At 37.9% G+C, this 14,421-nt stretch overlaps 1 protein-coding gene across 5 annotated transcripts in view; it reads left to right on the top strand.

Moving 5' to 3' along the window:
• Window positions 1-14,421, top strand: part of LATS1 (large tumor suppressor kinase 1) — a 50,188-nt gene that overhangs the window by 28,236 nt on the left and 7,531 nt on the right. For 4 of the 5 annotated variants that reach the window (XM_041743803.1, XM_041743804.1, XM_041743802.1 and 1 more), the window contains 4 exons: window positions 5,318-6,828; window positions 8,875-9,457; window positions 12,795-12,977; window positions 13,177-13,283. In XM_041743803.1, coding sequence (XP_041599737.1) covers window positions 5,318-6,828; window positions 8,875-9,457; window positions 12,795-12,977; window positions 13,177-13,283 — 2,384 coding nt within the window. Of the gene's footprint in view, window positions 1-5,317; window positions 6,829-7,800; window positions 7,864-8,874; window positions 9,458-12,794; window positions 12,978-13,176; window positions 13,284-14,421 lie in introns of those variants that run through there. The other variant, XR_005986054.1, reaches the window with a different exon arrangement.

Here is a 14,421-nt window from a genome sequence, read left to right as displayed (position 1 = left end):
GGCTGCAGTGGATAAGAATTGGCTGGTGGATATTAGGATAGATTGGATAAGAGATAACAGTAGTTTCTGGGAAACGAAGGTAATTTGGACTGGGATAGGGCAGTGGAGAAAAGTGAATGAATTAAGAGAGATGGGAGGGTTAAAGTCAACAAGGACTTGGTGATAGATTACATATGAGAGGTGATAATGGAGAGGAATGCCTGTTAGGCCTCTGGTGTAGAAAAATAGATGCAGTGTGGAGATACCCCACATTATAAAAGCAAATGCCAGGAGAGAACAGGATTTGGTGGAGAAAGATCCTAAGTCTAGTTTTTTGACATCAGGTTGAATTAGGTTCATTGAGTTATCCAAGTGAAGATGTCAAGTAGGGAGCTGGATATATACAATTAGCCCTGTGTATAAAATAGGTCTCCTAAAGGAGATAATGTAGACAAAAATGACAAGATGGCCTACCACCAAACCTAATACTTAGTAGCTGGCAGGAGAGGATAAGCCTGCAAAGACAGAAGAATTAGCTGAAGAGGAAGGAAAGAAAACAACAGTGTCTTGAAAGCCAGGAGTGTATTTTATGAAATTATTAATCCATAATGAATTGGAAATTTAAAAAATAAAAGTTCTTCACCATAGATAAGAATCATACTCTTGCTAATATCCTCACTCTACCCTCACAGAAAAACTTCTCAATGTGTTGTTTATACATGAATTCTTTATGTCACATCCATTTGTCCCTCAATCCACTCCCAATCTGAATTATGTTCCCATAACTGGACAGAAACAAGTTACTCTGTGTGTTATGGGCTGAATCATGTTCTCCCCCCAACCAAATTCAGGAAGTCTTCATTCCTAGTATCTCAGAATTTGACTGTATTTGTGAACAGGGTCTTTAAGAAGGCAGTTAGGTTAAATAATGTCATTTAGGGTGGGCCCTAATTTTTTAAAAAACAATAATGATGAATTATTCCAAAATTTAAATTAAAAATGACATATATAAGGCCAAATATTTTATTGTTATATTTAACAGAAATAAAATTACACTTAGATTTCTGTAAAAGTTTCCAAGTTTTTGCTCTCCATTTCCATACTTAGAGTGGACTGGTAGCAGCACTTTGAGGTAGTGCCCTATATGAGACTGGAGGGAGAGCCTTATTTGTTTTTTTAATAGTAAAGGCTTAGGCATGTTTAAAAGATAAACTGTAAAACTCCAGTTTAGAGGAAAAAATTAAACATTCTAGAAAAAAGGATCAAGTAAATTCCTGAGAAGCCAGGAAAAGAGAGGATCCAAAGCATAGGATGAGAGATGATTAGCCTTATAGAGGAAGAGGCAACAACCATTTTGTTCTAAGAGGAACAAACAGACCTGGGTTATGTCGGAAGACAGGGAAGTTCCTTTCTGATGGAACTTCAGTTTTCTCTCAAGGGGAAAATCAGGTCATCTGCTGAGAGAGGTGTCTGAGGAATGGGACAGGAATTTGAGGAAACCCAGGACTGAAGAGAATTGTAGTGGAAACCAAAAGAGGCAGTAGGATTTCCTGGCAGTGCTAAAGCCATTTGATGATGCTGATCATTGAATTTTGGTGGAATCAGTGTGCACTTCACATCACCTTTTCTAGCAGGCATGAAGAAAAAAAAGTAGATAGGTAGAATCATCTGTGACTAGAGTTCTACTAAATATGTACAAAATAAGATAGAGTTCAGAATATACTGAAAGGGTGATTTAAATCCTTAATTAGGGCATATTCCTCCTCTGCTGTCGGTGGCTTTTCATTCCTTCCAGACTCCTCTTGATGGCTTTGCTGCTCTCAGACTTCTTCGAGTACCCCTCTTCCTCTGATTTACTGCTCTCCAGTCATGCTGAGTTTCTTTTTCTTCTTGGAATATACCAAGCTTCCACTTCAGGGCCTTTGCCTAGTTTTAGATCATATGTCATCTCCTTGGTGGAGCCTTTTCTGACTACTGAATCTCATCCCTTTATGTCCTCCTTACTCTCTACCATTTGACACTATTTATGGTTCCTTTATAGGATTTGTCATACCCAGATGTTACCTTGTTTATTTATTTACGTGTTTATTGTCAGTCTTCTTCCCCAAGAATGGAGGTCCCGTGGGGCCAGGGATATTATTTTTTTACCACTGTACTTGGATTGCTTAGATGCTCAATAAAAATTTAATGAATGAATAGAAATGAGGGGAGGAGAAAAGGAATACAGAGGGAAGAAAGAAGTAATGGACCATGGATTTAAATTAGCTAAAGTGTTTCATAAAGAAAGTGGAGGACTAATGAAGTAAGAATATGGAGGCCTTTGTGAAGTTGAAAAATGCATGTAATAGTAGTTAAACATGGAAGGAGAGTTGTAGTCCAAGTGTATAAAACTTAAGTGATTTTGAAAAAAGCAGATATAGATAATACCTAAATTAAAAATATGATCTTAGGAATGATATTAGAGGTCAAATTGACGAGAGGAGGTCAAGAAACTGAGAGGTGAGGGTGATAGATGGTTTGTCCATATGGATGTTGAAGTTACAGAATGTTGGCAGGGCTTAGGGTAGACCAAATGTCAAAACTATTGATCAAGTAGGAGTTCATTGAGAGGAATGAATGTGGCCTCCCAGATAGCATGAGCATCCAAAGAACTGACTTTTTTTTTAAAGGGTATGAAGAAATAAGATGTAGAATTTCACCTTTAGCCCAGTTTATTATTTTTTAAATTTTATTTTATTTTTTTTGGAGAAGGGGTGGGGAAGAACAGAGGGAAGGAGAGAGAAAAAGAGAATATTGGGCAGCCCAGGTGGCTCAGTGGTTTAGTGCTGCCTTCAGCCCAGGGTGTGATCCTGGACACCTGGGATCAAGTCCCACGTCCGGCTCCCAGCATGGAGCCTGCTTCTCTCTCTGCCTGTGTCTCTCATGAATAAATAAATAAAATCTTTTTAAAAAAGGAAAAAAAGAGAATCTCAAGCAGGCGCCATGCCAGGTGCAGAACCCACACAGGGCTCGATCTCAAAACTCTGAGATCATGACCTGAGCTGAAGTCAAGAATCAGACTTTAACTGATTGAGCCACCCAAGCAGCCCTAGGTTATTTTTAAAGAAAAAGAAAACCTTAATTGCAGGGTGCCTAGGTGGCTCAGTTGGTTAAGCATCTGCCTTTGGCTCAGGTCATGATCCCAGGGTCCTGGGATTGAGCTTCAAATCAAGCTCTCTGCTCAGTAGGGAGTCTGCTTCTCCCTCTCCCTCTGCCCCTCCACACCACTTGTGTTCTCTCTCTCTCTCTCTCTCAAATAAATAAAATCTTTAAAAAGAAAAGAAAATCTTAATTGCAAAGGGCTGAAAAGAATGTCAGCAGAAGATTACTAGGTTTAAATAGTTGATGTGAAAGCTTGGTGACATAGGAGCCAGTGTTGGTTATGGGACAGAGCATGTCTGAAGGGTAGAAGTGGGAGAACACAGCTTTGTGGGAGGTGCAGAACAGAGATGACGGTATACTCTAGGCCTGTAGAGACTTGTAATTTAACTGGTAAAAGCTGAGTGAGTGAATACATGTTATATTTAGCCTCAGCTGGCTATCTGAGGAAGGTGAGACTGAGCTTAGTGGCCAGAGGACTTGCCTAGGTTGTCCAGAGTGATGACTTTTCCTGGAGTCTTAGACCCAGCATGCTGCCCAGTCTTGATGAAACAAAGTGTTAAATTGTACATTCTCGGGGATCCCTGGGTGGCTCAGTGGTTTAGCACCTGCCTTCTGCCCGGGGCATGATCCTGGGGTCCCAGGATCGAGTCCCACGTCAGGCTCCTACATGGAGCCTGCTTCTCCCTCTGCCTGTGTCTCCGCCTCTTTCTCTGAGTGTCTCTCATGAATAAATACATAAAATATTTTTTAAAAATAAAAAAATAAATTGTACATTCTGAACATTTACCATTTTTTCATCATGTATGTGTTTTGAATGTTGCTACATGTTTTGTTTTATATATTTAGATCTGTAAATCTTTACCATATAATCTCTATCTGGAATATATTAATTATATGAATTGCATTCCATACAAATATATTTTATGTATTTTTAAATGTGTTAAAGATCTTTTTCTTTTTTTTTTTTTTAAAGATTTTATTTATTTATTCATGAGAGACACAGAAAGAGGCAGAGACACAGACAGAGGGAGGAGAAGTAGGCTCCATGCAAGGAGCCCAATGCAGGACTTGATCCTGGGAATCCAGGATCATGCCCTGAGCCAAAGACAGATGCTCAATCACTGAGCCACCCAGGCGTCCCATTCAACTTTTTTTGTATCATTTATTTTCTTGCCATTTCATTTACTTGAAAATTCCAGTAAAGAGAAACTGTAAAATCTATATTTAGTGTTCAACTGATTATCGCCTGGTATCTTTCAAATACATTTAAAAGTAGTTGTATCTATTAAAATTACAAATGGACATACCCTTCAGCTCAATAATGCCACTTTTGATAATTTATCTACTTAACATATATATGAAATGATATCTGTACAAAATTTTTCATTGCTTTTTTTTATATATACAGCAAAAGACTAGAAACCTTAATAGTCTTCAGTAGGGAAACATTAAACTTGGGTATATGCAGGTGCCTGGGTGGCGCAATCAGTTAAGCAGTTGACTGTTGATCTCAACTCAGGTCTTGATCTCATGGTCATGAGTTCAGGTCCTGTGTTGGGCTCCATACTGGGTGTGGAGCCTATTAAAAAAAATTAAATTTGGGTACACCAATACTGTGAAAAACTGTGGTAACACTTTTTTAAAGTAAACAAACATTTTATATACTGATAAAGAATCTTCAGTGTTTTATTTTATTTTAAAAGATTTTATTTATTTACTCATGAGACACAGAGAAAGAGGCAGAGACACAGGCAGAGGGAGACAGGAGCCCGATTTGGGACTCGATCCGAGGACCCCAGGATCACGACCTGAGCCAAAGGTAGATACTCAACCACTGAGCCACCCAGGTGCCCCTAGAATTTTCAGTATTTTAATGAGAAGAGCCAGGCACACTAGTATACATAGGAGGTATACTAATTACTTGCATGTCCCTAAAGTATCTTACTGATGGAAGGAAGAAAGCTGGAGACAGAGGTGAGTATACTTTTGTACTTCTTAATTTAGGCCATGGGAATGTATTACCTAGCCAAAATTAGTAAAAATTTGAAAGGTAGCATAAAACCACTTAACTGAAGTTTGATTTTTTTTGTAATTCTCAAAAGAGAATTACTATTTAGCTATGTCAGAATTCCAAGCTAAATTTTTCAAAAATAAGAGGTTAAAAACATGTTTTTTTCCCTCTGTTTTGTAACCATAGGGAGTGTGCAACAATCAGTTAACCGCAAACAAAGCTGGAAAGGTTCCAAAGAATCCTTAGTTCCTCAAAGACATGGCCCTCCACTAGGAGAAAGTGTGGCCTATCGTTCTGAAAGTCCCAACTCGCAGACCGATGTAGGAAGGCCTTTGTCAGGCTCTGGTATAACAGCATTTGCTCAAGCTCACCCTAGCAACGGACAGAGAGTAAACCCCCCACCACTTCCTCAAGTAAGGAGCGTCACTCCTCCACCACCTCCCAGAGGCCAGACTCCTCCTCCAAGAGGTACAACTCCACCTCCTCCATCTTGGGAACCAAACTCTCAAACAAAGCGCTATTCCGGGAACATGGAATACGTAATCTCCAGAATCTCTCCTGTTCCACCTGGAGCCTGGCAGGAGGGCTATCCTCCACCACCTCTGAATGCATCCCCAATGAATCCTCCAAATCAGGGACAGAGAGGCATTAGTTCTGTTCCTGTCGGCAGACAACCAATCATCATGCAGAGTTCCAACAAATTTAACTTTCCACCAGGAAGACCTGGAATTCAGAATGGTAGTGGTCAAAATGATTTCATGATACACCAAAATGTTCCTGCTGGCACTGTGAATCGGCAACCACCCCCTCCATATCCTCTGACCCCAACTAATGGACAAAGCTCTTCTGCTTTACAAACAGGGGGATCTGCTGCATCTTCATCATATACAAATGGAAATATTCCCCAATCTATGATGGTGCCAAACAGAAACAGTCATAACATGGAACTTTATAACATTAATGCACCTGGATTGCAAACAACTTGGCCTCAGTCATCTTCTGCTCCAGCCCAGTCATCCCCAGGCAGTGGGCATGAAATCCCTACATGGCAACCTAACATACCAGTGAGGTCAAATTCCTTTAATAACCCATTAGGAAATAGAACAAGTCATTCTGCTAATTCTCAGCCTTCAGCTACAACAGTCACTGCTATTACACCAGCTCCTATACAACAGCCTGTGAAGAGTATACGTGTTTTAAAACCAGAGCTACAGACTGCATTAGCACCTACACACCCTTCTTGGATCCCACAGCCAATTCAGACAGTTCAGCCTAGTCCTTTTTCTGAGGGTACCACTTCAAATATGACTGTTATGCCTCCTGTTGCTGAAGCTCCAAACTATCAAGGTCCACCTCCACCTTATCCAAAACATCTGCTACACCAAAATCCATCTGTTCCTCCATATGAATCAATCAATAAATCTAGCAAAGAGGATCAGGCAAGCATGCCTAAGGAAGATGAGAGTGAAAAAAGTTATGAAAATGTTGATGGTGGGGATAAAGAAAAGAAACAGATTACAACCTCACCTATCACCGTTAGGAAAAACAAGAAAGATGAAGAGCGAAGGGAATCTCGTATTCAAAGTTATTCTCCTCAGGCATTTAAATTCTTTATGGAGCAACATGTAGAAAATGTACTCAAATCTCATCAGCAACGTCTACATCGTAAAAAACAATTAGAGAATGAAATGATGCGGGTAAAACCTTTTAAAATGCCCATTTTTATACTTGATCATCTATTTGCTTGTTGTTTATCTTAAAATATTGGTCCAGTATTTTCCCCTCTTTTTATAGCTAAATATATTATCAATTACTTAAAAGTCAGCAAATATTAAAGTACTTTTAATTATACTATTTTATTTTAGTATTTCAAAATTTATGCAGAATTTCTTGGAATAAAGTTCTAATAAATTAAGAAAAATATAATTTATAGTGTCCTGTTTAGATGTATAATTTATAGTGTCCTGTGTAGATGTATAATCCCTTTTTATGGAAATAGGAGCAAGGGTTATTTTCTAGATTTTACAAATGTATCATATAACATTTTAAAATAAGCTAGAAATATCTGGGTCCCATCTCTTGATACACTTTTGAAATATTTGTTTTTACTTACAGTAGATTTTGTGCTCTATTCATCAGGTTTATTCATGTGAGTGGTCTCACTACAAAGTGTCAAAGACCTGTCCTTTCAGTTATTTCCTCTTCTAATTTCATTTTTATAATGTACTGGAAAATGTACTGAAATTTTTAAACTACTAAAAAGGAGACTAAAAATAAGTGCTCACTCATTTTAGATGAATCTCTGTTGTGATTCCATATACATATCTTCACTCGATATTATGGTGGTACTATCATTGTTACTATTTTCATCACATGTTTACAAGAGTAGGTTGACTCCTACTCTTATATCTATCACTCCAAATCCAGGAGGCTTAAATTTGTGATAAAGCTTGCTTATATAACTTGAGAACTATTATTTTAAGATGAATTTTCTAAGTCTGATTTCATAATTATGTTATTCCTGCTACAAATTAAACTTTGAGATGAGAAACACCATGATTATCTGTATGACTTATCCATATTTTAGCTCTTAGGATTTCTTACTAAAGTCTGTCTGTATGTATTTTCTTAGTTTATTTTTCCTTTTTCCTCTTCACTTTCACTAATAGCTGATTTAAACTTTTATGGTGTTGGAAGCTTTGCTGACTTCTGTAGCCTCCATTACTGTGTAGGCAAGTAAGATTTTAAGAGAAACAGTTCTAAGTCTGGCATGCCACCCTTCTTAAAAGATTTTGCATGCAAATGGGCATCCTAACAGAAGCATGAGGTTGCTATATTCTAATTAGGCTTGCATTTCTAGAATTAGACTCTACTTAATTCTTTTTCTGCTTAAACCCTTAAATTAGTTCTTTATTGAACTAGCCAAAAATAAACTTCCTTCGAAATCCAGGTAGTCCACGTCTACTCAGAAGTTGGCTTTTGTTTTTAATCTGTGCTTTGGTATCTTCATAAATCACACTGACCATTCTTTGAAATGTACCAAAATGTCTAAAAGGTACCTTATAATCAAACAAGTTTGTCCCTTTTACATAAGGTAGAAGAAAAAGCCTTTGCATTTTGCATTAGTGGTGGCTGCAAGTCCTACCCTTAGTCTACTGCCTGAGAAAAATAAAAGAAACATGAAAGGAAAGATGGACTATTAATAAATGGTTAGCTTAGAGAAGACGTTCTTTTATTCTTAATACATCAGTTTTTAGAATAAATGAATCTGGACAGGCAGAGGTTTTTTTTTTCATGATAGGTAAAATAGGAAGAATATTTTAATTCTTCGTGTTCCACAAGATTAGCATATAGTGAAAACAATCTAATCACATAATTTGGGGTGAGTCTGCATGGAGAGATAGGTGAGGATGCATGTTAACAAATGTTTGGTTATTGCACATTGGGAACTTTTTTGGGAATGCATTAGAGAACAGTTGAAGGCTGACTGTTGGTATTATCTTCTTGCTCTTCACAGCAGAATCTGCGTATATACTCACTTTTGTATATCCTGTTAACTATCCCTTAAGCTGCACTTTGATAATTAATTTTCTCTGAAGTATATTCTAGATTTCTAACATGCTTTATTAAAAATTATTATGCATTTAACCTTTAAATATATGCCTGAGTTTTTTCCAAACTATTTTTTATAATATTTGATATAGAAGATAATTCCTCACTTAACCTTCAGTTTATTTGCCTAGGTTGGATTATCTCAAGATGCGCAGGATCAAATGAGAAAGATGCTTTGCCAAAAAGAGTCTAATTACATCCGTCTTAAGAGGGCTAAAATGGACAAGTCTATGTTTGTGAAGATAAAGACACTAGGAATAGGAGCATTTGGTGAAGTCTGTCTAGCAAGAAAAGTAGACACTAAGGCTTTGTATGCAACAAAAACTCTTCGAAAGAAAGATGTTCTGCTTCGAAATCAAGTTGCTCATGTTAAAGCTGAAAGGGATATCCTGGCCGAAGCTGATAATGAATGGGTAGTTCGTCTATATTATTCATTCCAAGATAAGGACAATTTATACTTTGTAATGGACTATATTCCTGGGGGTGATATGATGAGCCTATTAATTAGAATGGGCATCTTTCCAGAAAATCTGGCACGATTCTACATAGCAGAACTTACCTGTGCAGTTGAAAGTGTTCATAAAATGGGTTTTATTCATAGAGATATTAAACCTGATAATATTTTGATTGATCGTGATGGTCACATTAAATTGACTGACTTCGGCCTCTGCACTGGCTTCAGATGGACACATGATTCTAAGTACTATCAGAGTGGTGAGTAAAATCATAAAATTTGTATATATTAATATGATTTATTAATGCAATAAGATATAAGATGGTATTACCACTGGATAGAAGCCAGAAGTCTTGATTCTAGGTCTTAACTGTTGGATAAATGTGAGTGAATCCTTTAGACATCTAGACTTATGAAATGAAAGAATATGTTAGATTCAGTTATTTCTAAATATCATTAACATTACTGAGTTCACCTCTTGATGTTTTCTCAATTTGAAATATGTCAGACAAATAACATTTTAAAAATAATTTTTAAATGAAGCCCCATACCTGCCATTCAGCTTAAGAACCAGATCATCAGGGCAGCCCAGGTGACTCCGTGGTTTAGCGTCGTAGTGCCGCCTTCAGCCCAGGATGTGATCCTGGAGCCTGGGGATCAGGTCCCGCGTCAGGCTCCCTGCATGGATCCTGCTTCTCCCTCTGCCTGTGTCTCTGTCTCTCTCTGTGTGTGTCTCTCATGAATTTAAAAAAAAAAACAAAAACAAAAACTAGATTATCAGTACTATTAAAGGCCCTAAACGATCACTTTCCCTTTACTCCTCCACAGAGGTAACCGTTATTTCAGACTTCTGTAATCAGCTTTTTACTTTTCTCTATACTTTTTCCACATATGTCTGTAACCCTGAACAATATTATTTTATTTTGTCTAGTCTTGCACACTATTTACATGTAATCATGCTATATATATTCTTCAGTGTTCATGTTTGAGGTTGATCTGTGTTACTGCCTATGACATCTTTTTTTTTTTACTACTATTTAGGATTCCATTGTATAATTATTACGCAGTTTATTCAACCTTAAGCACTTTATATACATAATTTTGTTTAATCTTCACAATATTACTGAAGCAGGATAAAGAAACTGAGGCTTAAAAAAAAAATGAAACTGAGGCTTAGTTAGACGAAGTAACTTGCCCAAGGTCAGACAGAAAAGAAGTATAAGGGCTAGGCTTTGAACCTAGGTTTGTCTGATTTCAGGGCCATGTTATTTCTACTACACCACACTGCCTCACCAAGATCCCTTCAAAGCGCTAATGGAAGTGTAAGTTGATCTAATAATTCTTGAATACTTACTATGACTAGGTTCTTTGCATATATTCTAACTTAAGGGTTACAGTAATCTTCTGAGGTAAGTCTTATTAGCCTCCTGTGCTTAAGTGAACACAGTAAATTGATATTAAATGGGTAGAACTGAAACATCTGAACCTGTCTTCCCAGATTCACCTAAATTACTTGAAGTTCTTCTTAAAAATATGATTCTTAGGCTCTATTCCAGTCTTCTAATTGAAAATCTTCACTGGAGGGGAGATACTGTATTTCATTTTTTTTAGAGGTTGCTTTTTATTTTTTTAATTAGCCTCCATGCCTGATGTGGGTTGAACTCATGACCCAGAGTTCAAGAGCTATGTGCCCTCCGGACTAAGCCAGCCAGGCACCCCAAGAAATTGTATTTTAATCAAACACCCCCAATGATTATTACAGTCAGGTTAATTTCAGATGTGTTTTTCTAGGTGATTTCATCTAGTCATAAGTTTAAATGCCATCTCATTATCAGTGACTTCCCAATCTCTCTCTAGAAATGGCTTCTCTCTCTCATGTGTATTTCTTTCTTTCTTTCTTTTTTTTTTTTAAGATTGATTTGTTCATTTTAGAGAGAGTGGACAAGTGGAGGGAGGGGCACAGGGAGAGAAACTCCAGCTGACTCCATGCTAAGCATAGAGCCTGATACGGAGCTTGATCCCAGGACTCTATGATCATGCCTTGAGCCAAAACCAAGAGTCAGACACTCAACTGACTGAGCCACCAAGGCACCACATGTGTGTTTCTAATAGGCCTTTCAAAATTAACATTGCCAATAACGACTCTTAATTTCTCCCCTCCAGGGCTTCCCCATTTTAGTAAATTGTGCTAACACCACCTACTTAGTTATCCTTGATTCTTTTTCTTTCACACCCTCTACGTTTAATCCATCAATAAATACTGCTTATTCCACCTCTAAAAATACCCTGGATCTGTTCACCTTTCTCTGTCTTCACTGTTACCATCACAATCCAAGCTTAACTGCAATAGTCTCTGAACTGGTCACTTTTTACTGTTGTCCTCCTATAATCTATTTTCTACACAGCAGTTAATGTTTTCTTTTTAAAACATTAATCAGGGGATCCCTGGGTGGCTCAGTGGTTTGGCATCTGCCTATGGCCCAGGGCGCAATCCTGGAGTCCTGGGATCGAGTCCCACATCAGGCTCCCAGCATGGAGCCTGCTTCTCCCTCTGCCTGTGTCTCTGCCTCTCTCTCTCTCTCTCTATGTCTATCATGAATAGATAAATAAATCTTTAAAAAAAAAAAAATAAAAAATAAAACATTAATCAGATTATGGGGCACCTGGGTGTCTCGGTTAAGTATCTGCCTTTTCAGCTCAGGTCATGATCTCGAGGCCCTGGGATCAAGCCCCATATGGTCTCGCTGATCAGCAGGAGGCTACTTCTTCATCTCCCTCTGCCCCTTCCCCAGCTCATGCTCCCCCATACTCATTCTCTCTCTGCCACTCTCTCAAAAAATAAATAAAATTAAAAAAATAAAATCAGATCTCGTCATTCTCTTGCTTCTCACACTCCAATATCTTCCCACTGTACTTGGAATAAAAGGCAAATCATTTCTTTTGCTTATAAAACCCAACTGTACTGGCTCCCACTCTGTTGTCTTCCATTCTCTACTATTGCCACTGGTCTTCTGTTACTCTATTAGAATGCCTTGCCCTGATTTTCAAATGGTTGAGTCCTTGTTTTTCACAAATGTTACTTCAGTTAGTCTTCCTGAGCCACCTAGTATGTTTGTCATATTATCCTGTGTTGATTCTCTAGATGGGGCGCATCACTCTGTTATATATGTATCTGTTTTGCTTGTTCCATATATAGAAACTACCTGAGAGAAGAACCTTATCTTTCTTATCATTTGTTGAGTGAATGAAACACGGATCTAATTTGTTTGAAACTTTGTTCAGATGAGTAATGGGGACCAGTCTGAGTAACAGATTCCTGATCCTATCTACTCATGACTTTCATTATGATCGTTTAACATCAAGTAAATTACTGAATCTTGTGCTAATTTTTTGGGGGGGAAAACTTGTCCTATTGAGATCTCAGAGCACAGGCTCTAGCCAATAATAAACACCATCAACGAAATGGCCTATGTTGTGTCTTAATTTGTCTCAAGGGAAGAGTATTGTTAAATCTAAATTGTGATGCTAAAAGATTAACAGGCTTTGGGTACATTCTTGTGCTGGAGGCTTTTATTTACTTATCTATTTACTACACAGGTGACCATCCACGGCAAGATAGTATGGATTTCAGTAATGAATGGGGTGACCCCTCTAACTGTCGATGTGGAGATAGATTAAAACCACTAGAGCGGAGAGCTGCACGCCAGCACCAGCGATGCCTTGCACATTCATTGGTTGGGACTCCCAATTACATTGCACCTGAAGTATTGTTACGAACAGGTAAAACATTAGTTTCATAATATCTCAATAGTCTTTTAGACCAGCTGAAACTTAATTAGCACATGACTTATTTTTCAGGTTTATAATAAAAATATTAATTTCTATAGAATTAGCTGGTGATTTAAAATTAATTTTGATGGTATCCTGAGCACTTCTTTAAAAGTTTATGAATAACTATAACTTTGGTATCTTATTTTAGGCTATACACAGTTATGTGATTGGTGGAGTGTTGGTGTAATTCTTTTTGAAATGTTGGTGGGACAGCCTCCTTTCTTGGCACAAACACCATTAGAAACACAAATGAAGGTAAGATATAGAATCTGTACCAAAGGATTGTCACATAGTCCTTATATCATAGACCTTTAGCAGTCTTTTACTTAGAGGAGGAAAATTTAATCTGGAATTTAAGAATGAACTTGTATGTGGCACCTGGCTGGCTCAGTCAATAGAGCAAGCACCGCTTGATCTTGGGGTCATGAATTCATGACTTTGAGCCTCCCATTGGGGATAAGAGTTCATTTTCCTAAAAATGAATTTGTGAGGTTATAGAAAGCCACTAAAATCCTCAGGTGAACTCTACTCTGCATCTTCTCACTGTTGTTATAGTGCTATATTCCCCCTCACTCATTCTCAAGGAAGTCTTTAGTACTGTTTATAGATTTATTTTAATTTATTTTTTGTCACCTTCTGGCTCGTGACTTTGTTCCCTTCCATGCACCTCCTACCTCCAAACTACAAAGTATATATCTCCACTTGAAATTACCTCTGGCACTTAAATGAGAAGTTACGCACAATTTGGACCATCAGCAGTCCCATTAAAAACCCCTTAGTGGTTCCCATGTCCACGGATTAAAGTCCAAACTTGCCCTCTCTTCCTCTGTTCATACCATTTCCTCTTTAGGGGATGTCTTCTTTCTTTCCCATCTTCCACAATCCTCCCCACTTTCTTAAACCTGGTTAACTCTTGAACTAACTCACTATTAATCATTATTTGACGATTGTGAAGTTATCTCTTCTGTTGCTTCTTGCTAAGTTGTAACTACTTCTTTCATTGCATTTAACAGAAGATATTTAAAACTTCTGGTGTGTCTAAGTGGCTCAGGCAGTTAAACATCCAATTCTTAATATCAGCTCAGGTCTTTTTTTTTTTTTTTAAGATTTTATTTATTTATTCATGAGAGACACAGAGAAAGAGAGAGAGAGGCAGAGACATAGGCAGAGGGAGAAGCAAGCTCCATGCGGGAAGCCCGATGTGGGACTCGATCCCCGGACTCTAGGATCATGCCCTGAGTCAAAGCCACCCAGGCATCACATCAGCTTAGGTCTTAATCTCAGGAGTGTGGGTTTGAGCCTGCACTGGGCTCTGCACTGGGTGTGGAGCCTACTTAAAAATAAAAGAGAGAGAGATCTTTCTTTAGAATTTTTTGTTTTTTCTTTTTTAAGA

The sequence above is a fragment of the Vulpes lagopus genome, chromosome 2 (genome assembly GCF_018345385.1).
Source record: "Vulpes lagopus strain Blue_001 chromosome 2, ASM1834538v1, whole genome shotgun sequence".
Lineage (NCBI taxonomy): Eukaryota > Metazoa > Chordata > Mammalia > Carnivora > Canidae > Vulpes > Vulpes lagopus.
This window is presented reverse-complemented; position numbering and strand designations above follow the sequence as displayed.